The sequence below is a fragment of the Miniopterus schreibersii genome (genome assembly GCF_964146895.1).
Source record: "Miniopterus schreibersii genome assembly, chromosome: 3".
Classification (NCBI taxonomy): Eukaryota; Metazoa; Chordata; class Mammalia; order Chiroptera; family Miniopteridae; genus Miniopterus; species Miniopterus schreibersii.
The window spans coordinates 13180778-13207823 of NC_138103.1; the positions used below are offsets into that span (position 1 = coordinate 13180778).

The 27046-nt window shown below is 48.0% G+C and overlaps 2 protein-coding genes across 3 annotated transcripts in view; both read right to left on the reverse strand.

Annotated features, from left to right (window-relative positions):
* Positions 1-779: 779 nt before the first annotated feature.
* On the reverse strand, positions 780-17196 carry EEF2KMT (eukaryotic elongation factor 2 lysine methyltransferase). Of its 2 annotated transcripts, XM_081133827.1 has the most exons (9): positions 17076-17196; positions 16590-16684; positions 14754-14813; positions 12512-12592; positions 11222-11323; positions 4964-5097; positions 4587-4882; positions 3111-3260; positions 780-948 (listed from the first exon to the last, which is right to left on the reverse strand). In XM_081133827.1, exons 4-9 carry the CDS (start codon positions 12569-12571, stop codon positions 848-850), a joined length of 843 nt encoding a protein of 280 aa, XP_080989953.1. In that variant the 5' UTR covers positions 12572-12592; positions 14754-14813; positions 16590-16684; positions 17076-17196; the 3' UTR covers positions 780-847. The 2 variants fall into 2 exon arrangements, with proteins under 2 accessions (XP_080989953.1, XP_080989952.1); XM_081133826.1 differs by lacking the exon at positions 16590-16684 and having other exon boundaries at positions 17076-17190.
* Positions 17197-18849: 1653 nt separating this feature from the next.
* LOC308554718 (ectonucleotide pyrophosphatase/phosphodiesterase family member 7-like) overlaps positions 18850-27046 on the reverse strand; it is a gene marked incomplete at its 5' end in the record, with an annotated part of 31639 nt that continues 23442 nt past the window's right edge. Inside the window, 4 exons of the mRNA XM_081132169.1 lie at positions 18850-19189; positions 20861-20984; positions 22528-22765; positions 25761-26387. Coding sequence (XP_080988295.1) covers positions 19120-19189; positions 20861-20984; positions 22528-22765; positions 25761-26387 — 1059 coding nt within the window. The 3' untranslated portion in view covers positions 18850-19119. The remainder of the gene's footprint in view (positions 19190-20860; positions 20985-22527; positions 22766-25760; positions 26388-27046) is intronic.

The following is a 27046-nucleotide window of genomic DNA, read 5'->3' on the forward strand; positions in this document are numbered from 1 at the left end:
TGGGCTTGGAATGAAGTTATTTAATGGCCAGGAATTTGTGGCCTAGGAAACTGGTTCATCCCTGAGTCGCTTCTCTCTTTTCCTCTCTTCTTTGAGTCTTTTCTTTCCTGTTTATTACTTTTCTGTTGTTTGCCTGTGGCCTATTCAATATCTCTGTCCCTGTTTTTGTCTCCTGGTGTCCGCCTCTTTCAGCATCTGCTGTGTCCCTGATATTTTGGTTCCTGCCTTGACACAGGCCCTGCAGCCCATTGCACTGTAAGCAGAGGTGTGTCACGTGCACCATGGGCTTGGCTGTATGAGGGCTGTGAGTCCAGGATGGGGGAAAACATACTTGATATATGTGTTTTTACCTGCACAAATGGAATGCTTATCTCTGAGCCAAAACTTTCTTTCTGATTTACAGTGATTTGCTTACAAACCAGAACTGCTGACAGAAAGGGGCACCCCCATTGAACAGTTACATTTTATTAGGACATAGTTGGTGGTTTGTGATTCAGATTTTTTTTTTAAAAAAATATCTTTATTGATTTTAGAGAGAGGAAGGGAGAGGGAGAGAGATAGAAACATCAATGATGAGAGAGTTGCCTTTGATTGGCTGCCTCTTGTACACCCCCTACTGGGGATTGAGCCTGTAACCTGGGCATATGCCCTGACCGGGAATAGAACTTCGATCTCCTGGATCGTAGGTCAATGCTCAACTGCTGAGCCACGCCTGGCCGGGCCCTGATTCAGAATTTAACATTCTTCAAACATTCAAGTCCAATGAAAGTTTTATCAGCTTTCTCACATAAAAATTCTTTCCCAGGTGGTTTAATTTTCATGGTAATTTTCAGAAACGTTTGTAAACCTATAGCATTAGTTTCAAAATTGCCATCTCTGAGTGCTCTTCATAGGGAAATAGCTTCTGGTTGTGACGAGGTGCGGCTTCCCATGAGATCCCAGCCTTGCCTGCAAAGAGAGTATGTGTCTCAGGATGGTGGGGTTTGAGGACAGGATACCACCCTATCAGTTTAGGGCTGTAGGACAGGCCTGGGGATGGGGTACGAACCAGAATTTCAAGCCCCATCCAGACACCTGGAATCAGCCTCCAGGGCAGGACCAGGAATTGTGTATTTTATTTATTTATTTATTTATATTTTTTAAAAAATATATCTTTATTGATTTCAAAGAGAGGAAAGGAGAGGGAGAGAGATAGAAACATCAATGATGAGAGAGTCATTGATCAAGCCCACAACCGGGCATGTGCCCTGACTGGGAATCGAACCCCGATCACCTGGATCCTAGGTCAACGCTCAACCGCTGAGCCACGCCCGGTCGGGCAGGAATTGTGTTTTTAAAAAGTTCATGACAGCCAGGTTTGCCGCCTCTGCCCATCAGGCTACTTCTATCCCTGGAAGGCCATGGCCTGTCTTGGCTCCCTGCAGCTCTGCACCTGTCCTCCACCCTGTCACTGGTGCAGCCAAGATCTGAACCCACTCTGCCTGACTGTTCAGCCCAGTGCCGCCTCACAGAGGCTGGACACGAACCTGAAGGGGCTCCCATCCTCTTCATGAGCACAGATGTCTGAAGAGCCGTTGGTGAGGTTCATGTTATCATCAGTTTTTTACTGAGTGAACATATTTAAAAAGGAAATGAGAGATAAAAGTGTAGAAGCATCTATAATCCTCACGTCCAAGTATAATAACTGTTAACTAGTGTATATTCTTCCAGATTTTCCCCCATATGAGTATTAATACAAAGGTTATTTTTTTAAAAATAAAAGTTGGCTTATACTATCTATGCTGTTTGGCATTTTGCTTTCTTCACTAAAATATATTGTAGATTTTGATGCTTGCCAGATGGGAGTGTGGTTGGGGGGATGGGTGAAAAGGTGAAGGGAATGAGAAGCACAAACTGGTAGTTACAGAGTAGCCATGGGGATGTAAAGCACAGCACAGGGAACCCAGTCAATAATATTGTAATAACTATGTATGGTGCCAGGTGGGTACTAGATTTACCGGGGTGATCACTTTATAAGTTACATAAATGTCTAATCATGGGGTACACCTGAAACTAATATGTTGTACATCAACAACTATAAAAATAAAAAATACGCATACACAGTATTTTCCCCATAAATATGTGAAGGAGGACTTCACTCTTTTCGAGGCTCACAGTACTCTCCAATTGGACATGGGCACGTGGGTGGGCATTCAGGTGGTCTCTGTGTCAGCAGAGGCTACTGCAGATGGGGCTTTGCTGGGGGCTTGTTGGGGCACATGGAGGTCCTAGTTGGGCCTGGCATGTGGTGGGCATGGCAGGGCAGTGGTTGTGGGGTGGAGGGTTAGTGGTACAGAGCAAGAACGAGCTGCCTGGCTCCAATCCTTGGAGCTCAGGTGGTTACTTAGCTTCCCTACACCCCAGTGTTCCCATGGGTGACATGAAGGATGACAGCACATCCCTTCCAGCTGCTAGAGGGGCTGGCACATGTCAGGTCTGAGGACAGTGCTTGGCCCACAGCAATGCCAATTCAGGGCTGTAAATGGCAGACTCCACCCCTTCTCTAAAGTCACCCCTTGTTCTTCCATTTACTGGGTGCTTAATCCAGTAACAGCAGCTGCTGTCTTCCTGGGTGCTCCCGTGAGCCAGGCCCTGTTCCACCTCTCAGGTGGATGTTTCTGCTGTACAGATGACCCGGAGGCAGTGACAGTCCAGCTCCACCAGGGCGGGTAGTGGGATCCACCTCTAGAGCTGTGCCTGACTGCCTGTGGCTAGAACTTTGTCTACCCTGACACCCACTGGCATCTGCCATCCCTTCCACTTTACAGACAATGAAACAGGCCAAAAGGCTCTTGAAACCTGTTCTAAACATGAAGTAGGGCTGCTGGTCTCAGCCCTCCAGGATCACGGTGTGACCTGCCTCCACCCCCAGAGCCCACTCTCTGGCTCTGCCTCCTCTGCTGACCTGAGGGCGGGAGTCATCGCCCCAGCCCAGCTCCACTTGTCTTTGGGGCATTCTTTTACTTTCCTGATTTCTGCCTCACTGGAGTCCCATATGGGGCCAGCACAGTGGCCCTGCACGCTGGATGGCCTCTCAGAGACAGCAGCCATCCTGGGGTCCTGGAGCTCACCTAGCTCGGTGGTGAACAGCTGGCATGTCTCCGGGTTGCGGATGGTGAAGGCAATGTAGGCATCAGGAGTCTGCTGGTCCTTCTGGCAGGCAGAGAGCATCTGCAGGACCCTGACCAGGGAGAGGATGGTTTCTGGGCAGTATAGCACGTCTGCAATGAGAAACTCCAGGTTACTGACTGGGGCTCCCTCTGGGAGTCAGGACCCCAGAATGGAGGGTGCTGGGTTGTGCCAACTGCAGCAGTGGGGCAAGGGCCAGGAAAGCAGCAATTCTATTAGATGGAAAGAAAATGATGTTAAAAAAGAAAATCCTTAGGCGAGAATAAAAGATGCTGAAAGACAAGGCAACAATTGAAAAATATCCAAGACTCACTGCTATTCCTTTAAAAAAAAATCAATTCTTTGCTTTTGGCCTATTTAGAAGGTGCTTAATAAAGCAAGTCCCGACTCTGCTTCAGACTGCTTGATTCCAGGGGCCTGCTACTTTGCTCTTTGTGGTGTGGGGGGATCAGCTCGCTCCTGCCTGACAGCCGGGCTTGCAGGCATGGGTGCCACCTTGGGGCATGCTGCTCAGGCTCTGCGTTCTGGCCAGTGTGCCTATGGGTCTGAGGGCTGTGGCCCAGGATCAGACGCACAGACGGCACTGCCAACTGATAGGGGATGGGGTGAGCTTGGCAGAAGATGAGGGGCCTGTAGGTGGCCAAGCCAAATGCCCCTTCTCTCAAGGACCTTGCCCTAGAAGTGGGTGGCCCCTCTGTGGGGACTCATCTCTGCAGGACACAGGTATGCACCTGGGGCAGAAACATGCAGCTTTTCTCCTCAGAGCCACGCAGACATGTGGCAATGACACGGAGCAGAGGGAAACCAGTGCTGACAGAGGTGGGGGCGCTCAGAGTGTCTTCCCTGAGTCAGACCCCACCACAGTTGGACTCTAAGCCCATGAATGCCATGATACACTGAGGAATCAGACACGGTCCTGGGAAAATTGTGATGTTCTCTGTGGCCCTGAAAGGGCAAGGCTGCCATGGCCACTTTGCACCCACTCCACCTGAAGATGGGGCTGCTCTAGCTATTTAAGTTCTAGATGGCAACTGAGTGGCCTCCCTCAGGCTGCTGCAGAGGGACATAAAAGTCTGTCTACTTGGCTGTGGCTGGGCTAATAGGTCAGGCTGGCATGAGGCCCTGGGGCCTGTTCTGTTCATCCCAGGCCTTGCAGGGAAGAGTCAGGTTCATTTATCTGATGGAACCATTACAACGGGGGTGCATGTGGCCACCTTCTCAAAAAGAAGGACTGTGGCTTTAGGGCACCCAAGAGGCATACCTTGTGCTTTGATGTCACCCTGGAGGCTCAGTGACCCTTCCAGAAGTTGCCTGTGTACCCTTTTGCCCCTGCAGTGTCCACAGTCCCCTTCCCTGAATTGAGAGCTGGGTGGCGCCACAGGGAAGCCATGGCTCCAGTGGCCAGGGCTGAACAGTACCTGCTGCAATGATGACATCTGGCTGGAAGGCAGTGAGCTGAGGGGCAGTCACAATGTCCCAGTCCAGCTGTGCCACCATCACCCTGGGGTTCTCTGAGTTGTGGGTGTTGTGTCCTGGGTGCTGCGCAGGGGTGATGGCATCTGGCTCCAACAAGAAGCCATTGAGAAGGATGTTCCCTCGGAGTTGCTCGAGGACATGGCTGTGGCAGTCGCTGAAGACATATGCTCTAGGACGGCACATCTTGCAAATGGCCAGGCCTGTGAGGCCAGCTCCACTGCCGAGCTCTAAAACAGTCCTGAGCAGGAGAAGGGGACACGTTCTGCAACTGTGCTGGGGCAAGCCCGCCTTAGTGCCCTGCCCTGTGCCCTAAGGTCACCTGTGAGTGAAAGCCGCTGGGTTCTCTATGGCCCATTCTGCAAGGTAGAGTGCAGCATTCCATGTGACCAAGCCGGTGGTGCCATGGGAAATGATGGCTGTGCTCTCAGAGAGTGTGACCGAGTCCCCGGAAGGCTGGATGGAGACAGGTAGAGAGAATAGTCCAGCTAACAGAAAACAAGGAGCTGGCAATGAAGGGGAAAAAAAAAATCACAACAGGTGGATAGCTATATAAACTGGTATGTCCATGCCATGGAATACTACACACCAATAAAAAAGAACAAACTGTTGACACATACACCAACCTGGATGAACTTCAAGGGCGTTATGTTGAATGAAAAAAGCCAATCTCAGAAGGCCACATACTGCGTGAGTCCATTTATCTAACATTCTCAAAACTATAGAATTGTGGAGATGGAGAAACAGATCAGTGGTAGAGATGCCTGGGGCAAGGATGGGGACAGGGCATGGGTGTGACTATAAAGGGGCGGCCCGAGGGAGGTCTTTGTGGTGACAGGACAGTTCTGTATCTAGGCTGTGGTGGTGTCTGCGCAGATCCCCACATGTGGTGAATGATGTAGAATTACATACGCACTGCGCCACTGTCAATGTCCTGGCTGTGATGCTGCGTGAGTGTCAGATGTTTCTGCTGGGGGAAACTGGGAAAAGGGCACATGGGACATCTCTGTGCTACTTTTGTAGCTTTCTGTGAATCTAGAGTTATTAACCAAAAAAGTCATAATTCTCTGGTATTGTGAGCTATATGTGAACAGTCTCAGTGTGTGGGGCTTCCCGAGTTCAACCTTACATTTGGGGCCGGGAATTCTCTGGCCTTTGGAGTTTCCTATCATTCCCATTCCCAAAGCAGGTAGAGGACGCCACTCATGGCTTGCTGGCATGTGCTTCATGGAACATCCAGTCCTGAATGAAATGTGTTCTTCAACCCAGGGCTGCTAAGAATGGCACCTTAATATGCAATCTTCTATTAAGACTTGGGGCAGGGAGCCCGGCCTGCGTGGCTCAACGATTGAGCATCAACCTATGATCCAGGAGATCAAGGTACAGTCAGGCCATATGCCCAGGTTGTCGGCTCAGTTTCCAGTAGGGGATAGGCATATAGGAGGCAGCTGATCAATGACTCTCATCATCGATGTTTCTATCTATCTATCTATCTATCTATCTATCTATCTATCTATCTATCTATCTATCTATCATCTATCTATCTATCTCCCTCTCCCTTCCTCTCTCTGAAATCAATAAAGACATATTTAAAAAAAAAAAAAAGACTGGGGGTGGGGAAGGGAAGGTCTATTTTAGATAGATTGGTCAGGAACAGCCTTTTTGAGGAGGTCACATATGACCTGAGAGCTGGGTGAAAAGGAGAAGTGAGGCATGTGAGGTTCTGGGGGGAAAGTATTCTAGACAGAGCAAGTGCAAAGGCCCTGAGGCAGTACTGCAGTTAGTGAGTTCAAGGAAGAGAAACAAGACCAGGGGGCTAGAGCACAGGCAGAGCAGAAGGAACTAGACAAGAGAGAAAGGCTGGGGCAGGGCATGTGGGGCCTTGTAGGCCACATAAACAGTTAGAATTGAGTCACAGTGCAAAGGGAAGCCACTGGTGGGTTCTGAGGTGAGTGACATGATCTGATTTACCTCAAATCAGGGGAATCTGTGGAAGATGGCTGCAGCATAGTTTTGAATCTTCCTGAATCCCCACATAAGAACAGACAGAGCAGCAAGATAGGGACGTTTACAACAAAGTATCTCTGTGAGCCTGAAAATATCAACAGGTGAGGGAAAAGCACAGACAGACACAATTTTCATGCTCAACGTGTCTGTGGAGACAGATGAGGGAAGCAAGGGGGCATGTGGCTGACCTGAGGGCAGGAGAGCCCAGAGCCACAAGCACTCACTGGGAATGCAGGGGTCAGCCAAGAACAGTGAGAACACCTAGGAGGGAACTTGACTAACCAAGTCATAGGGAGTGTGAGGGACCCGGGATGAGTCCTGATGGCAGTAACAGAAATTTCAGAAACAAAGACTACTCGAAGGAACATGAGAATGAAAGCAAAACAAAAACCGGATAAAGTCAAAAGAGGAGGTGAAATAAAGTGAGTTTAAAAAATAGAAAATGAATTAAGAAAGAGATTGCTATAGGAGGAACTGTACTCCCCCAATCATATGCTGAAGTCCTAACCCCCAGCGCCTCCGAATGTGACCGTATTTGGAGATGGGGCTTTTACAGGGGGAATCCAGATAAAATAAGGTCATTGGGGTGGGCCCTACTCCAGTCTGACCACGTTCTTATAAGAAGAGAAAATCAGGACATTGAAACACCACGAGGGACAATGCTGTGAAGAGTCACAGAGAGGATGGCCAACTGTAAGCCGAGGAGCAAGGCCCGGACCCAGCCTTCCCTAGCAATCCTGTCAACACCCTGACCGTGGAGCTATAGCTTCCAGAACTGTGAGGTGAAAAATTTCTTTTATTTAAGCCACCCATGTTTAGGTATTTCTTAATGAAACACAAAAGCAAAGAACAAATACTAAAAATTATAATTCGAGAAAGCATTCCTGAAAAAACAAAACGATTTGAAATAATATTGGAGGAGCACACACTCTGCATCTGGGATCACCAGCCCAGAACAATGAACCCAACACACAGTCTAGTAAAATGACTGAACTCTAAAGAAAGAAGACAGTTTGGCCCTCTAAGAGGAAAGGGCACGGAGCATAAAAGGGAGAGAAAATTAGATTACCATCAGGCTTTTCCACAGCAATGCTTTATGCCAAAGGAAATGGAGAAACACATTTAAGAGACTCAGGGAGAGAAAATGTGAGTCAGAATTCAAGTATAAATGGCTCAAAGTGTTATCAACATGTAAGAACTCCGGGAAGGTCAATCCCAGAAGCCCTTTAAGAATCTACTAGAGAACGAACTTCAGACAACCAAAATGGCTAGCGACACGTCAGCATGTGGAGTGAGGGGGAGCTCTAAAGATACACAGATTGAAGGGAAGAGACTATGGAATGTGTGCCAGGTCAACAATGTCTCTGCCCTCACCCTGAACCCTGTGACTGTGTTACGTTACGAGGCAAAGGGACTCTGAAGGTGTGCTTAAGGTTATCGAACATGAGATGGAGAAATTATCCTGGATTATCTGGATGAGACCAATTTCATCATCTGAGCCCTTAAAAGTAGAGCATTTTTCCCCGGCTGAAGACCGAGAGATGCAGAGGAAAGAGATTTGGATTGCACGAAGAACTTGACCTGCTATTATTGGCTTTGGCGATGAAGAGGCCATGAATCAGGGAACAGGGGGCAGCCTTTGGAAGCTGAGAACAACCCCCAGTCAAGTGCCAGAAAGGAAAAGAACCTGAGTCCTGCAGCCACAGGAAACGAACTTGTGCCAATGACCTGCAGGAGCCTGGAAGCAGGTTCCCCTTTAGAGCCCAGCCCTGCTGACACCTTGATTTTAGCCCTGTGAGACTCAAAGAAGAGAAACCAGCTGAGCCCACCAGACTTCTGACCTACAGAACTATAAGACAATACAACAATTTATGTGCCTTAGACTGCTAAGTTTGTGGTAATACTATGTAATGCCTTTATGATGACAGTGTAGTTATGGTACATCAACAAACAAACAAAATGAGGGAGAGTGGGGATAGCATGTATAAACATTTTACACTGTTTTCAGCAGCCATAATTGGTGGATGGGATTAGCACTCTCGTTTTGAGACGGCTGCAGGAGTATTTGGGATAAAGCAAACAGGCAGTTGGGGGATAGCCAGCATTATCCCTTGTGTTCTTGAAAACCAGAATTCCAGTGAAGGAGAAAGGAGACAGATGCACTGTAAGAGGCTCAGTGACACGCTGTAGTTCTGAGATTGACAGCTGCCAGAGGGGAGAGGGCTTGGGAGCTGGAGGAAAGAAGGTGAAGGGATTAAGCAAAACCACACACAGACACAGACACAGACAACAGTGTGATGATAGCCAGAGGAAGGGGGGTGGGGATAGGTGAGCAGGGCAAAGGGGGGAAAATGGGGATAAAAGAGACTTTGCTTTGGGTGATAGGCACATAATGCAGTGTACAGATAATGTTCTGTTAAATTAAAAAAAAAAAATTTATATGCCTGGCCGGGCGTGGCTCAGAGGGTGAGTGTCGACCTAGGATCCAGGCGATTGGGGTTTGATTCCGGGTTTCGGGCTTGGTCCCCAGTCGGGGGCGTGCAGGAGGCAGCCAATCAATGACTCATCATTGATGTTTCTCTCTTTCTCTCTCTCCCTCTCCTTTCCTCTCTCTGGAATCAATAAAGATATATTAAAAAAAATTTATATATTGATTTGAGATAGAGGCAGGGAGAGAGAGAAGGAGGAAGGGGAAGAGGGAGAGAGAGGGAGGGGGAGAGGGAGAGAGAGAGAAACATCAATTTGTTCCATTTATTTATACATTCATTGGTTGATTCTTGTATATGCCTTGACTGGGGATCAAACCTGCAACCTTGGTGTAACGAACAATCCTTTAACCAACTGAGCTACTCAGTCAGGGAGATGTTTTGTTGAACCGTACACTTGAAACCTGTATGATTTTGTGAACCAATGTCACCCCAAAAAATTCAATAAAAAAAAAAAGAAACCCTGCAGTTCTGATTTTGAATCAGGACTATCAACATGGACTCATGGTATCCTATGTTAAAAAGTATGGATACACATATCACCACTCACATCCAGTTCTGCTCACTGGAAAGGCCTACACTGCAGCAACGAGCACCCTAATGCCCAGATTGTGGTCTTTAAATATCATTTCCCGCTAAAAGAAACCAGGGCTTGTTGATGACATGGCTGATTCTTGGTCTGGACAAGGCATATACAAGATGTTTGACAAAAAGGAAAGCAAGAAAACTATTTAAGGTAATGTCAAAAGGGTTCGGAAGCCTATTTGAAGTAGCTCAAAATAGCACATTTTGAGCTTCAATAAAGACACGATTTGTATGGATTGAACCCCTTCTGGGATGATAGGAAACAAATTCACTGTTTTGAAAAGGAAAGATCAAGTTTGTATTCTGCCTTTTCTCTACAAGCTGTACCTGTGAGTAACTAAATAGTGGATGAAGGGAGGTACCTCCTTATAAAATTTCTCTGGTTAATGAATGAAAACAAAATGATGGAATCAGGAAATCACCCTTTTGGATCCTCCAGTGAATGACTATAAGCTTTGGGCGTCCGTAACAACTGTCATTAAGGGCATGAAAAACAGGTTTGTTGTGCCTCCTGTAACCCCATATTGTGTTCCTGCCAAAGCAACCAAACGGACCTAAATCTGAGTGGGCCTCTGACTCCAGACACCAATCTTTGGGAACTAGAAGATGCAGGAACAAGTGGAAAAGCACCATGTGTGTGCAACCAAAAGATAGCCTGCGGAAAGCTGTCTAGGCCAAACAATGAGGGCTGTTCAAAGGAGGCACTGCCAGGAAGAGAAAGAGCTGGGATGGAGGTAGGGTACCTGCGCCTGAAGGGAGATTCAAACCACACCTAGTTAATGGGCAAGACAAAATGGTAGTGTCCAGAGGTGGACAGGGCAGTGATAAAACCTCAGAGTGATTAGTCTGAAAGGGAGATGGTGGTTACTTTTGCAGGGACCCGGGGCTGGAAGAGGGACAGGTCAAATGGGGGTCTTGTGGGCTGGCTGCCGAAGTTCTGTCCCTTGACTAGAGTGGCAGTTACCATGGTGGCTGCCTTGCAACGATTCAATAAGCTGTATACTTCTTTTGTGTGGTTTTCTGTATCTATACTTTATTTTATAGTAAAAGGTAAAAAACAGACAAAAACATTCAAGATCCCTTTGGCTGTTGTATGCAGAATGGAATTTTGTGGGGCAAGAAGCTGGCAGACCAGTTGGAAGGCTGCAGCATTGGTCTAGGCTGGTGATGGTGGTGGCAGGGGAGTAAGAAGTGACTGCTGTCCTATAACATCCACCCATCAGGTATTTATTAGGGACTCAGCACCAGGTCCCTACTGTGTAAATACCGCGCATTACCTAATTTAACTCCCAGCCACCCTAAAAGATAGGTACTATTATTTGTCAAAGTGCTTGATTTTCAGATGAAGAAACTAAGGCTCAGGGAGGTTAACTGACTTTATCTAAGACCACAGAGCTGATAAGTCAGGTTCTGAACCCATGGGAAGCTGACTGGAGTTTTAACTCTGTGTGCAGAGGCGGGTGTCTGGCCTGTGTGGGGACTGGAAGGCACAAGGCTCCTACCAACAGATAGCTCCGGTGGCACTGAGGGGGCTCCTCGGCTGTCAGGATCTCTGCCAACGTCTCGTACAGCTCGTCCAAAGGCTCTTCATGGACAGCTTCGTGCTGGAGTGGGTGGAGTGAGAGCTTCAGCAAGAGCACTAAATATTGACCCGCATGAATCAAAGGTACTATTTGCTTTTACTCTGACTTCTAAAAATGGCTGGAGGATTTTCACCAAATTTGGAGGGGCAGTTTGGGATGGACTGACACTATATAGGCCGCCTGGCATATAAAAACTTCACTTGGTGGGGGGACCTGGGGTATTTCAAAGAGGTGTAGAGAGGGTGAGGGTGAGACTAAGGTGTAGTCTAGGGCAGCAGAAATGGAATGGCATGAGAGCTGCTGTGTGACAGGGACAGAGAGCTCTGCCCTTTGACCATGATGTCCTGCATAGAGAAAACAAATGGTGCTTTTACGTGGGCCCAGGCAAAAGCCATAGGATGGGCCTCTACACTTCAGGGTGTGGCTCCATCAGTGGGCAACCCTGTTCTGCACCCCATGGGGGTGGTGTGGGGCGGCATCAGGTGGCCATGCTTCTCCTAGTGGTATAGGGGAGACCTGCTGGTGACTGCTAGATGCACCACGCTGGTGAGGACTGGGGATAGAGGTAATGGAGAAGCTGGGATCATTCCATGTAAGCCTGGGTGAGGCGTGGCCCTTGTACTCAGAGGCCAAACATGTTGGGTCTGCCACTGACCACTGAGGATTTCGCTTTTCTGAAGTCCAGTTTAATGTGAAACTCAGCAAATGGGCTCACCCTTAAAATCCATCCTGTATCAGTCAGGAAAAGTGCCATTCCAGGTAGTTCACTGAGGGGAAGGTAGTAAGGGGAACTAGTTATAAAGGCACTGCAAGACCTAAAACCTCCAATGAGGACAGTGCAGCAATCCAGAGGTTGATAACAGCAGAAACTGCCAAAACCTCTCAGGTGGCAGAACAGAGGGAGAAAGTGGGGATTCGGTCCTCAGGGCTGCCTGGTAGAAAAGAGAACTCACACAGGAACCACAGAGGAGATGCAGCTGCTGCCAGAGACCCCTCTCAAAGCAGAGAGGGAGAAATACCTTGGCTTTTCCCTTCCTCCTGCCCTCCATGGCCTTTCATTGGTCAAACCCAGCTGGGAGACAGTTGCCTAGGGAGCACCTGCCATACAGGGGTTTACAGAGCTCCAAAGGGCATGGGATGGATCTGAGATTCAACAGGCAAAGTCCCAGACGCTGTCTGGCTACCATACAGACAGTGCCCACTACTGACCTTTCTGATGAGCTCCGAGAGAAAGCACCGGGCATACTTTGCAGACGGTGGATGCTTCATGCATAGAGGATGTTTCACAGTCTGTGACAGAGGACACGTGTGAGTTGCTGGAGAGACCTGGCCTTAAGTCTCCCATGAGCTTTAAATGAATACAGGGCAAACCCGAGTTACCAGATCCTTCAGCAAAGACATGTACAGACACAGGGGTGCCGACTCCAGGTGATCCTCACACAACTGAAAGTCTTCAGAATAAGCCCTTTCCTCCCAAAAAATTCCCTACTGCAGAGGCACAGACTGTGGCAGTGTTTCTAATGCCCATTCTGGGCAGGAACATGAGGCAGACGGACCCAAGCTAACACCTACTATCGACGGAATGTCTGTTTCCCCAAATTCACAAGTTAAATCTAACACTCAATGCAATGGTTTTATGAGGTGGGGCCATGGGGAGGTTATTAGGTCATGAAGGTGGCGCTCTCATGAATGGGATTAGTGTGGGATGAGAGAGACCCCACAGAGCTCCCTTGTGCCTTCCATCATGTGAGGACCCGATGAGAAGATGGCCCTCTATGAACCAGGTAGCACGCCCTCACTAGACACTGCTGGCACCTTAATCTTGGCCTTCCCAGTCTCCCAAACTGTGAGAAACAAATTCCTGTTGTTTATGAGCCACCCAGTCTATGGTATACTGTTATAGCGGCTGGACCGGACTAAGATACCCACTCCCAGGGCAGCCAGCATGAATTAGAGTTTGTAGTAAGGACAAGTGTGGGATTGTCTGGCTCCATGGAAGAGGCAAGAGCCCAAACGGTGGGAACAAGGCATATTTGGCATCTGCCCTCCTGGAGCTCATATCCCGGGCCAAGGAGATGAGCAAGAGCCAGACTGTGATGAGTGCTATGATGGCCAGGACTGAGGAAGGTGGGGGCTCTGCCTGGGACATGGGGGAGGGGAAAGGGGACTCTCAGGAGTGACAGTTCAGTGGAAACCTAGAGAATCAAAGAGCAGGGGAGTGAGATCCAGGCAGAGAGAATAGTTTATGCAGGCTCCAAGGCAGTCACAGCCTGGCATTTTGGGGAGGGCAGGGTGACAGGAACAATGAGAGTATGGACCAGGTTACAGGGGGCCTGTTGGCTGGAGGGACATGATTTTACCCAAGGGCAACAAAATACCCACACACTGCTCAGGGGCTTTCTAGTTGGCTGGTGTTAGGTGGGGTGAGAATCACAGTAGGCTACAAGACCATGAACAATGACCTTGGACTACTCTGAGCTCACAGTTCTGAATACTAGATTGCCCTGGAAGTCCTCCCTAGCTACAGTTCCATCTTCACTTGGTGGTCAGATGGATACTCTCCTGGTTTACCCTCCACACAGGAAATTCTTTTTTAAAAAAATCCTTACCTGAAGGGGGGGGGATATAGAGAGGGAGGAAGGGAGGGAGAGGGAGAGGGAGAAACATCAATGTGAGAGAGAACACTGATTGATTGCCTTTCATGTGTGCTCTAACTGGGAATCGAACCCGAAACCTTTTGGTATATGAGATGATGCTCCAACCAACTGAGCCATACTGGCCAGGGCCACAGAGGAGTTAATCTGGGACCCTTGGATTGGTTTAGTGGTGGAAGGAAGACCTGTGATGCCCCTGAATCTGTATGCAAAATGTGTTCTAGTGCTTTTTTTTTCCTGGGGGGAGAGTTCACAGCTTTGGGTTTTAAGAAGGGTTCATGACCCTTCAGAGGGTTGAGAGCTAGGATGCAGTGTGTTCTGCACTTGATCCACATGGCCAGGGGCAGGCTGGTGCCAGGCCAGGCAGAGTGGTGGTTCCATATATACCCTCACTCACATGCACCTTAGAATCTAAAAGTCACCTCCAAAAAGCAGGTGACCACCAACATCTAGAGAATGGACTCAGGTGGGCAAAACTTACATCTTTATTTTTTCCTTAAATGTAAAGAAGAAAGTCTCTGAATAGCTAGCAAATGCTAGTTCCCACAGCTGTCACTTGTTTTCTCTGTGGACAGTTTAAAAAACATCCCCCAGATTCCCTCCTCTCACGTAGATTTTTGTATATTCTGGTATCTTCATCTAAGATAACAAAAGAGCCAGAGATCTCTGAGGTGCTACCACCAAATGCAGTGTTCTTCCTTTTTAAAGGAGATAAACACGCCTACTGCACTTCTGTCATGTCCTCATGGGCAAGTCGGGAGGCTGGTGAGGTGTCCCAGTGATTCTGTGATTCTTACCTTCTGTAAAATGTCCAGCAGCAGCTCAGAACTGGAGTCCCTTAATTTCTCTTCTAGGCTCTATTTGAAGACAGAATTGGGGGGGAGAAATCTCAAGACATTTTCACAGGAATATTAAACATGCAATAGGACATGTTGGCAAAGTGCTCAGTGATCTCTCCCTAGGGACCTGGGCCAATTGGAAGCCACAGCCAGCTGAAAGCCTGACCTTGACAATTCCCAGGTTACACTGGATGAGTTGGAGAAAGAATACAGGAGATACACTCTTGGTTTGCATTAGCCCAGGCTGCTAAGCCTCACCTGGGTCACAGACCAGCTTGGTGGCTGTACTGGTCAGCCACGACATCAGCCCCTGATGGGCTTGCCTTTGACTTGACATCTGAGTTAATATGCAGCTGCCAGGCCTAGCTATAATGCTGTCCTCTCCTGCAGGGGACTCCATCCTGGTAGTGAGCTCAGGCTCCAGAATCAGGCAGACTGCCTGGCTGGTATGTGACACTGGGAAAATCACTTCATTTCTCCAGGGCAACTTATCACACCCTAAAAGCCCTACAAGACCTGGCTCTGGCCCCTCTCTCTTACCTCATCTGCTACCACCCCATTCCACCTCTGCTTACGCCACTCCAGCCACACTGGCCTCCTTGCAACAGCTTGCTCTCACTGGCAGAACCTTTGCACTCTCTGCTCTCCAAGACCTCCCACAGTCCGCTGCTTCACTGTTCAGGTTCTGGCTCAAACGTCCCCTTTGGAGGCCTTCCCTGATTCCCTTACTTTGATGATACTTTTTCTTTTTATTGGCTTTATAGCCAGTCATCCCTTGGTGTTTTCTTGCTTATTCACTTATGCGTTTATTCTCTGGCTCTCCTATCTGAGCAGGGCCTCATCTGTATGCTGCTGATCCTGGTGCCTGGCTTGTGGAAGGCATTTGGTAAACATTTGGTGATGGAATAAAAATACTGGCTAACATATCCATTTACCATGAGCCAGGCACTGCCTCAGGTGCTTTATTCTCATGTACACATGAAAACAGCCCTATGAGGTAAACATTATTATATTTCCTGTTCTACTCATAAGAAAACTAAAGCCCAGAGGTGTGCAGTCACTTGCCCAAGGTCACACAGCTTGTATGAGATTGGGCCAGGATTCCAAGCAGCCAGGCTGTCTCCCAGCTCGCAGCTCTCCACTGCTGCACTCTACTTCTTTTCTAGTCAAACAACCTTTGTGGTCAGACACAATGACATTAATAGTACCCACCACATGGGTGTTGTGGGCCAGGCTAAGTGTGCATTTAGTATGGTCCTGGTATAGCGTATGCTCTCATTTCATGTGAACAATTCTAGTTGATACGGATTTGGGTCCCATAGATGGTGTTATTAAGGCTTAAGTTTTGGGTTAAAAATGTACATATTCCTTTTTGACTGGAAATGAGCTCCAGAATGCTAAATGGTTTATGTCAATTAAAATACAAGTGACTAATCACCACCCCTTAAGATGGGGAAGACCAGGGAAGAATACAAACTGAGTCACCCCAGTGAGCTCATCACACATGAATTATAAAGGAGGCAGTGCCATTAGAAGGGCCCCCTCACCCACCCCTTGACAGAAGAAAGCTGCAGCCACACCATTGGCCTGTTGGACAATGGCAGGTCCCCAGGGCAGGGGAGGTGAGACCTCTATCTATTTTCTGGCCAGTTTTGTTCCTCCCTGTCTCTTCCATCAGAGGCTTAAGAGCCTGGAGCTGCCTCTGAGACGATTCTGTCCAATGCTGATGATACAGATGAGAACGCCCAGGGGTGTGCGTGTGTCTGCAGATGGATGAGGGGGGTTGTCTCTGACCTGGTCAGGGAACCGTGATCTCCAGCTGTCCTAAAGTCGTTGACTGTTTCAATGGGCAACAACAGCTGTTACTCAGTGGCCAGGATGGTAACTGACTAAATAAAAGTAAAGTCATGAAAATTATGGGGAACTGTCCATGACCCTAAAAACCCGAGTGAAAGAGTTGGGAGGAAACCCCGCATTCCTTCCGTTCGTGGGACCCGAGTCTGCAAAGGTAGCCGAGGGCGGGAAGGGCCCAGGGAGGAGGGAGCCGATGGCTGGGTGCAGGGAGGCTTCCCGGGGCGCGCAGGTACCCCTCCGGCTCCCCGCCGCCAGCCGGGGAGGCCCTGGGCGCAGCCCCGGGTCGAGGACGGGAGGTGCGGCCCCGACGCCGCGGAAGCCGAGGCCGTCACGCGGCGGGGAGGGCAGGGACGGGAGCCCTCAGCGCGCCCCCCTCAACCAGCCCTTTGCACCCACAGCTCGCCCTCCGCGCGCCCCGCCGCCCACCTGCCAGGGGAAGGAGCGCAGCGCGCGTGCGGCCAGGAAGCGGCGCTCGAAACTGTGCAGCAGGCGGGAGGTCTCGGCGCTCTCCTCGGGCGCCATGGCGGGGGCGGAGCCGGGCGGAAGCGGGGAGGGGCCCGGAGGAGGCGGGACCAGCCCGAGGCGGCTCGCGGGGCCGGGGGCGGGGCTTGAGGCGGGCCCGAGGCCGCAGGTGGTGTCGGGGGCGGGGCTTGGGGCGGGGCCTGGGGCGGGGCCAGGTGCTGCTCCGGCTCCGGGTGCGGAGGCTGGGGTGTCAAGGCGGGGCCAGGCGGTGCGCGGGTCCCTGGGTGCGGTGTTGGGCGGAGTCAAGGCGCTGTGGAGTTCTAGGGGGCGGAACTTGGGGGGAAGGTTCGAGGCGGGTCCTGGAGGAGGGCTCTGGGCGAGGTTTGAGCTCTGGGAGGCGGGGCCAGGATCGGAAGGGGCGGGGCCCGGCCCGGCGGGGCGGAGTCAGCGTTTGGCGCCAGATTAGGGTTTTGCAGGACTGCGAGCGCCTCCTTGGGAGCGTCGCGGGAGGCTGAGATCCCGGTAATCATTCTCGCCGTCCCTGCACTTTCATGAGAGTCTTTCGGTCAGGGGCGGCCCTGCCGCCTTATCCGAGCCGTGCCCTAGCGTCACCTCTCTGTGTGAACGGGCAGAAGGGACCCTGACTGTCCTCACGCCCCTCAGGCCCGGGGTCCGTGGGCTCAGGCCGCGGCCCCCCTTTCTCTCCTTGGAAGAGGGCGTTTAGGTCAAGGTGTTGTTTTCCAAACTGGCTGGTAGGCGGAGGAGAAAGAGAGACGGAGAGAGGCAGGCCACTCCAGATGGGGAGGTGGCGGGTTTAATAAGGGAACCTGCTTAAGCGACTTGGGGTGTCTTAGAAGGAGTAGGCCTCCGCGCCGCCCGCCAGAATCCTACAAGTTTCTGTAGAGGCCTTAACCGGTTCAGCCCCGGACCCAGTCCCGGTGGCCCCAACACCCCAGTTCTCTCAGGGCTGTGTCCTGGAATCGGCTCCCACTTTGGGGACAGCGGGGCAGAGGCAGGGGTGAGGAGCCCGCCTGTGCCCTGGGCCAGCTCCCGGGTCAGCCCGCAGCCATGACCTCTGGATGACCTCTGGATGACCTCCGACAGAAGGCAGGACCAGGCTTTCGGTCTCGCTCTCTAACCCACAGGGACCTTTGTTCACCAAATACTTATGAAGCACTTATGTGCTTGGTCCTGCCAGGCACTGGGGATGCAGCAGGTGAGAAAAGCCAGGAGGGGTCCCTGCTCTCCAGGGGCTCAGGGGCTCTTGGGGGGGAAGGAGACATTGAACTAATGATCACACAGATACGTGCAGACGTGTAACGGCATTTATATGCCAGGCAGGCGGGCGCGGAGCTGAGTGGGAGCGCTGGCTTTGCAGGAAAAAGGAGTCTGAAAGGAGAGCGAGAGGGCTCTGGGGTGTTGTGGGGGTGATATAGAGGTGGGGATGGGGAGGAAAAGAGAAAGATGATTATTTCCGTTCGACATGATTATGTCTGGAGTGAAAGGCAGGGCAGACAGTTCGCAGCTCACCAGTGCTGCCTCTGGAGTTTGAACTGTGTTCAAAGTCTACACGGTTAGCTTCACAAATCTCTCACCAAACTCCTTTTAGAAGCATCTCGAGAGCTAATTTGTTAAATACACGTGCAGAAGGGTAGATGGGAAGACAGATTAAACCTCACCCCCTTTGGATGAGAAACACTGGAGCTCGGCTTGGCTATGAGAAAGCGAGAGAGAATTAATTCTAACTGAATGCATTTATTCCCTCACGTCCGATGTGCTTCTTCCACAAGCACGCGAGCACAGGATCTGATGCAAAAACTGTTCACCTTTCGTTCCCTCAACACATGTTGGCTTAAATAAAGAAGGTGCGTTGTGGTTATTGCTGTGTTTTTATACGGAACTCGTGGTTTCTGGTTCCAAGGTGCTGCATACATCTTCATCACAGTGTCCCGAGAGAGAGTCGCCTGCCATACAACAATGAGTCTTAACTATGATTTGAGTCTTGGTCCTAAAGGCGGACTCTCGGGAGCTTGGTCAGGTGCATTGGTTGACTTTTGATGTCTTGGTCATCTCTCTGCCTGCAGCAGAAAACCAATGGGAACAGGTCAGTGAAACTCGTAAATACAGGCCTTGTTCTGTGAACACACATAACAGCTATTAATTACCTTTCCTCTGAGGCGCGAAAGGACATGTATAGTCAATGCCATAGCAATACTCTGTGATGTAATACTGCAATATTAATAAACCTAGGCTGGTCCAACCTTTCTTCATGCCATATAGATGGGAAGCAGATTGGGGAAGGACCCTGAGTGGGCTGCAGCATTGATTTGCACTCAGACGAAACCTTTATCTTTGTGTGCGGGCTCTCGGGAGGGACAAAGGTGATACATCTGGAAGGATCAAGGCACTGAAGGGATGTCTAATGTTCTCTGGATCTCATAGGTGTGGTATGTTCAGGCATAAGCGAAGGTGAGGGCTGTCATTTAACGCAATGAGTAAAAATTCCAGGGCGGCGCTGATATGGAGAGAAGCATTAGGACATATCCCAGTGGTCCTTCCAGTGGCAAGAGGGATGTTATGAGCACATGCTAGATTAACGATTCCGCTTCTGGATCTGAGGCTTTCTTTAATAATAATAATAAAAACCTAATGCATTTTAACTGTGTGGAATGGTCGCCTTTTAGAAATTATGCTGTAGGCATGGCGATTCAATCAGTACATTGCAGTTTTTCCTGTATCTCCTGTATGGCTAATGGTTTCTGTATAAAAGGACCAATTGATTTCTTTTCTAAAATGTTGCCTCAGGGTGTAGAGACCTTTATAGTTCATGTTTCAACTTACAGGAAAATTTTATAGTTTAAATATAAAATACTTTAAATGTGGGCTTTGGAATGGAATTAAGGTTAAGTAAAGTTCTGTCTTCCCTTAGTTTATAGTGTTCAGGAGGTCCCCATGCTATGTCAAAGTAGAAGAATGGTCAGGATTGGGTGTAATAATATGGGAGGCTCAGTCAAATGATAAACTACTGAGATGTGGAAAGCAGTGCACCAGCTCATATAATGCTTTGATTGGTGGCAGAACCAATAATATGGGTTGAATCGTGTCCTCCCAAAAGATATGTTAAAAATCCTAATCCCTGGTACTTAGGAATGTGACCTTATTTGGAAATAGGGTCTTTACAGATATAATTAAATTCAGATGGGATCCTACTGGATTACAGGGAGCCCTAAATCCCATGACTGGTGTCCTTAGAAGACAGCGACACAGGGAGAAGGCAGTTTGTGACAGTGGAGGCAGAGATTGGAGGAAGATCACCAAGGATTGCTGGCGACGACTAGAAGCTAGAAGATGCAAGGAAGGACCCTCCCCTACAGGTTTCAGAGGGCCCATGGCTCTGCTGAACCCTTGATTTTGGACTTCTAGCCCCTAGGTCTGTGAAATAATACATTTCTGTTGTTTTAAATCACCCAGTTTGTGGTACTTTGTTATGGTAGTACTAGAAAACTAATACAACTAGTGCATAATTTGGGGGTTCAGTGCAAAATGAAAATGCAGGGTCCTTGTTAAACATCAAGAAATTCAATACTGTGACAGTAGATTATTAAACCAAGCTGGGGGCTCTTCTGAGTCCTGGGCCCAAGCTGGCTCTGGTTGCTGGGTTCTCAAAGTGCTGGACCCCCTGCAGCAGGAAGTGGTTGAAATGTATTATTACAATGTGCACCAACCACAGGAAACCCAAGGATACTCACTTCTTTTTCCGACGAATGGCTGTGTATGTCACACTAGTAATGAACAGAACTACAAGAACTCCTGTGACAGTCCCGACACCTATTGCTATATTTTGGAGAACAGGTGACCTCTGCATCTCTGCTTCTGTTAAAAAAAATGCGATGATTTTTAATTGTCTGATTATTAAGAGGCTGTTCCAGATGCTCCTGGGTCCCTGGGAACTTTCCCATCCAGGCACTAGTGAATATTAATTATGGAAATGAAATGTACATTTAACCCAAGAAAGTGCTCACTGTAGAGAAATCTCACAGGGCAAGTCGTTGAAAGACGATTTACTAAACGACCTATTCGCCAAATGACTCATTTGCCTAATGGCCACTTTGCCGAACGGCCAATTTGCTAAAAGCCAATTCACTGAAAATCGGTTGGTGGGATGTCCTGCTTATCAATGACTGATGGTCCAACACACCTTACCTCACCTCCCAATGTGCTATGGGACAGAAGTAGGGCCCAAATAGTTGAGAAAAACTCTAAAGTTTAAAAGAAAATCCTCAGTAATTTGGTGAAGTGTTCATTTATTTAATTTGTTTTCTGCAAAATGGCCTGCTTTCTGTAAGTTCACAAAAAGATCATAGGCAGTGGCTTGGAAGAAGGGAAAAGGGTGCAGGAAGCCGTTCTTTATACTCTGTTTTGATTGAGTATGGTTGCTCTAAGCACTCGCTAAATCATCAGGCAGTATCTATCTCAGTCTCTCCTGGCAGAAGAAAAGCTGGCCGGTATTTGCAAATAACTGAATTCCCAGAGATAATTTCTTCTTTTATGTCGCCCAGATTTAGGATGTTTTTAATCCTCACCTGAGGATATGTTTATTGATGAGAGAGAAGGAGAGAGACAGAAGTGAGAGAGAAACACCAATCAGTTGCCTCCCATGAGCAATCTGACCAGGAATCAAACCCGCAATCTATTGGTGTACGGGACGGTGCCCCACCCAGCTAGGGCCCAGATTTAGGATTTTGAAGTCTTAAGAATTAGCAGCCTTGCCTGGCCGCCATGGCCCAGCAGTTGAGCATTGACCTATGATCTGGGAGATCGAAGTTCGATTCCTGGTCAGGGCACATGCCCTAGTTTCGGGCTCCATCCCCAGTAGGGGGCGTGCAGGAGGCAGCCAATCAATGACTCATCATTGATGTTTCTATCTCCCTCTCCTTTCCTCTCTCAGAAATCAATAAAGACATATTAAAAAAAAATTAGCAGTCTTATTTACAGGAACCCCTGCCCCCCTTTTCAGCAATGAATGAAGTGGTTAGCAGCTTTTATCCAGGCACCAACATGCATGGAGTTGCAGAAGGAAGGCTAATTTTTGGTATCTACAAGGGGCATCTGGGGGCAGACTGCACACGATTTTTGAGGATCAGAAGGGTTATCCTCTGACTTCCTCTATGGAGAGCCTTCCCTTTTCCCCAGAGGCACTATGCAAAATGTCACCAGCACGTCCAGGGGTTCCCTACCTCCTCTGCTATCTTTTTAGAGCTGCTGATATCTTGTGCCAGGGGTGCCAAAGCTGCTGGGAAACAGGATTACTCTGCTCAATTTCACCCCCTCCTGGAGACCCCATTATGAATCTATTCTTTCTCAGGACAGAAGAGGCCACACTGCCAATTTTCTGGTGATTACTTTTGTATCTCACCTGGCTGCTGGTTGAAAGATTCCACAAGCATATCCTGGGTGACTGCCAGGGAGCCGTTGTGGGGTTCAGGAGTAACCCCCAGGAGCTTACACATCAGTGGGTAGATATGGATGCTGTCAAAAGGCTCAGCCAGGTAATTCTTCTTGAAATTTGGCCCGAAAGCTCTGAATATGGTCTTCATGTCCATGAGAGCATTATCAAAGCCATGATCTCCTTTGTTGAAATATATTATAAGTTGCTGAGAAAGAATAACAAAAAGCCATTTTAGATTCCAGGTCACTGAAAGAAAACTGCCCCTTAGTTAATATCATGCTTATTGGACCCATGAATTCTGAAAATTTAAATGACGAGGGTATGCTTTCTGCAGTGGCAGAGAGAAGAGCAAGGAATGAAAGATCTTTAGGAGAGAACAAAGAAAGCATACTCGTTAGAAACAGCAAGAAGACAACGATAACAGTACTGACCATAACGACAGGCTCAGGCGTAGAGCGCTTACTGTGTACCGTGAATTGTTCGGAGGGCTTTATAAATACATGTTAACTCTTTTCACCCTCACAGTGGCCCAGCAAGGGCACTGTTATTATCATCCCTGTTTTGAAGATATGAAAACTGAGGAGCCTGCCCTGAGATAACGTAGTAGCAAGGTTCAGAACAGGTATCTGAACCCAGACTGTCTGGTTCTAGAGCCAAGTATGTTTTTTATGGCCTAAAAGTGTGTATATATTTTTTGGGAGGGAGAGAGGAGAGGTTTGGAGGGAGGAAATAAAGACTGTAGGCAATTGTGTAATGAATGCCAGATAGGTTTTTGTTTGTACCCTTTTTCAGGTGACTAACATCAGTCACTACACTGTTTATATTTTATTAGGACCAACAGATATTCCACCATGTAAGAAATGTAATGCTCTGTACTTTGGAAAGCCGGTCTTGTATTTGGCCTGGTGAATACAGAAATCTCCTGTCACCCAGCTCAGGCTCCCTCACCCTCGCTAAAGTAACCAGTCCAATGACCTTTGAGGCCACGGGGAAGTCCATCAAAAGCCCAAGTGACGGCCTCATGTGGTTTGCAAGCTCCTTAGTCCCTGAAGAGAAAAGAGTAGTATCCACTCTACTTCGCACCTGAAGGCAGGCAGGTGGATGGGTATCTGAGAAATGTGCTCAGTGAGGTGAACTGAGATCAAAAGATTTTCTGTCAAATGTCAGTTTGCCAGAAGATTAAATAGCATCCTATTTTCTCAAAGTATCTGGTTGGTCATGTTGGGAATGTGGCCGTTCCATTAAATGACTTCACAATACTTGCAACCTGTTACATCATGAACCAGGTTTATAAAGAGGCCACTGACTCTGGAATCTCCCATTGGAGAGGCCTTAGCTTTGGGCACACATCCTTAGTGTTTTAGGCTACTTGAGGGGTTGTAAAATACCAATAAATTGTTGCATTTTAGTGTGAATATTTCCACCACCATTAGATAACATCCCAATGAGTTTTCCTATACCTGTTACACTCAGGACTTGTAGCAAGCCCAGAGTATACAGATTGCAAACATAATTGTAATGTTTGGCTCCTGTCCACAGCCTTAGACAGGGGTTCTTCAAGCTATACCTGAGATGATCGTCTGTTATGTGATGTTTAAACATCATCTCAACTTTGTTCTGTTATGAATTATTGGTTGGTAGTTAACAAAAACCACGCCATTTCACTTATGTCTCATAATTTGTATTGATTTTGGTATTTTCTTCTTTGGGCTTTCTTCTTCTTATTTTTAATCCTCACTTGAGGATAGTTTTTCCATTGCTTTTCAGAGAGAGTGGAAGGGAGAGAGAGAGAAATATCGATGTGAGAAAGACACATCAATTTGTTGCACCCTGCATGCACCCTAACTGGGGCTGGGGATTGAGCCTGCAACCGAGGTACATCCCCTTGGCCGGAATCCAACCGGGGACCCTTCAGTCCACAGGCCGATGCTCTAACCACTGAGCAAAACTGGCCAGGGCACTTGCTTATTTTTTTTTATAACAGCTTTGTTGAGACATAGTTTACATACCATACAATTTACCCATTTAAAGTTTACAGTTCAGTGATTTTTAGTGTATTCAACAGAGCTGTGCAACTATTATCACAATCAAGTTTGAAGATGTCCATCACTCCAAAAGGAAACTCTGTGGCCTTCCACAGTCAACTCTCATTTGTTCCCAAGTCCGCCCCACCCCTGGCCCTAGACAACCACAAATCTATGTTCTGTCTCTCTAGATTTGCCTGTTCTGGACATTTATTTATTAATTTAATTCAATTTAATTTTTTAATCCTCACTCAAAGATATTTTTTTCCATTGCTTTCCAGAGAGAGTGAAAGAGAGAGAGAGAGACAGAGAGAAAGAGAGAGAGAGAAACATCGATGTGAGAGAGACACATCGATTGGCTGCCTCCCACATGTGCCCTGACCAACTTTGGGGATTGAGCCCCCAACCGAGGCACATGCCCTTGGCCGGAATTGAACCTGGGACCCTTCAATCTGAGGACTGATGCTCAACCACTGAGCAAAACTGGCCAGGGCTGGACATTTCATTTAAATGGAATCATAATATGTGAGCCTATGTATCTAACTTCTTCCACTGGGCATAATGTTTTCAAGGTTCGTTCAAGATGTAGCATGTATCAGTTCTTTGTTCCTTTTAATGGCTACATAACATTCCACTGTGTGGATATACCATATTTTGTTTATCCATTCATAAGTTGATAGGCATTTGGGTTGTTTTCACTTTTTGGTTAATGTGAATAATGCTGCTGTGAGCATTAGTGTATATATTTTGTGTGTACAGGATTGCTTTTTTTTGTGTGTGTGACTCTCCTGGTGATCTGTGCATACTAATCAAGCATACAGGCATGGGTTCAGACTTCAGCCTTACACTTCTAATCACTCCTCTCTAGCTCTGGTTTCTTCCTCATTAAAATGAGGGAGATAAGAGCATCTATCTTTGGACAAAAATGAAATAACTCATGTTTTTAGCATAGTCCTGGACACTTAGCCTTGGTCAGGGGTGTTTGTCACTATTATTTTGTAATGGTAACATGGGGCAGGGGTGGTTGGGTGGTGTGTAGGGTGAGAGGGTGGGGAACACGTAGAAAACAGTGGGTTACGACTCATTGTGCATGCACTTATGTTTTCCAGAACTGTCCCTCCCTGGTGGCTGTCTCCCAGATCCAAAATGACTTTACTCAATTTAAAATCAACTCACCCCATTGATGTTATAACCAGAGTCGGCATACAGTAGGATTGGCAGGACTCGTTCGTGCTTAGCAAAATGGAAGCGTTCTGGAAATTCCTCCTTCTTAAAGACTTTGAGGTTTGGGTGTGCATTCTTCAGTGCTTGGTAAAGGGCTTCCTCTTTCCCTGGTTTGGGCAGGATCATCCCAAAGCCTCCATAGTCTACGATATCAAACTTGACCAAGTCCCTGAACTTGATGTATTTGGTTAAGAGGATCTCAGTGACCTCTGGCTTCTTTTTTACTGTGGTCATGCCATGGTCTGATGTGATGATGACATTGAGGTGCTCAGCCAAGTTGTGCCTCTCAATGGCTTCCACTAGGTACCCGATGGTTCTGTCGATTTGCTTAATGATCACCTTTCTGTTTTCTGTCTCTGGCCCGAATCGGTGTCCCACGTTATCTGGCTCTCCATAGTACAGAGTCACAAAGTCAAAGTCTTCCTTAGTGAACCAGTTCATGACGATATCAATGTTCTCCCTCCACTCTGTCTCGTTGCTGTCCGGGTGAGTGTAAGACTCCACCAGGGACCTCTGGACAGCCTCACCTTTGTACTTAGCACCTCCTCCAGGATAGTGGAATGATGCTGTCTTCCTCCCCTGCAAGCACAAGAAGAAAATTCCATCAGGGCCATTTCTCAATCTCTCTCATAATAAGCAAAGCCCAACTTGTCGACATCCTTGCCCTCATCCAGAGGTTTAGGAAACACGTGGGCTTTGGAGTCAGACTCGGGGTTGGATTTCATTCTTGGCTTCACCAGGATTTCATTGAATCTAAAACTCCTTTAGTTGAAAGGCATGCCCTTATTTTATGAACTATTAGTAAAAACAATGCTACCAATTAAAACGGGACACTCCAACGATTGGAAGATGCATTCTAACGTCGGAGATGGCAAAATGAAAAAAAAAATTCTTTAGGATGGAGGAAAAATGGCTTTCTAAGTTGGTGATAGTGAGTTCTTTAATCTCTTATGCTTCGGTGTTTCTACATGTAAAATGCTAAAAAGTTGATGGAATTTTTGTGAGGTTTGAGCCAATTAACTTCAAGATAAAGTGTTGGGCATCATGTTTTGGCACATAGTAGGGACTCTTTGCCTCCAGATATAACAAGCCACCCCAAGTCTTTCCTAGTGTGCGTAGTGGACAGTTAATATGTTTGTTTGCCCAGCACCCACTCCCCTGTCTGCTGGTTCAGAGTCCCGTGAATTTCCCTGGAGGCTCCCCTCTCTGCACTTGCTCCATGCCAGGTTTGGGATGTG

Bases quoted from the DNA above. Each gene is read 5' to 3' on its own strand.
- EEF2KMT (XM_081133826.1), bottom strand. From the start codon at position 17,171: ATGGCGCCCGAGGAGAGCGCCGAGACCTCCCGCCTGCTGCACAGTTTC. The intron at 12,593-14,753 runs GTAAGAATCACA...CCTCTGTCACAG, and splicing joins TGCTGGACATTTTACAGAAG to ACTGTGAAACATCCTCTATG. The intron at 11,324-12,511 runs GTCAGTAGTGGG...CACCCACTCCAG, and splicing joins TCTCGGAGCTCATCAGAAAG to CACGAAGCTGTCCATGAAGA.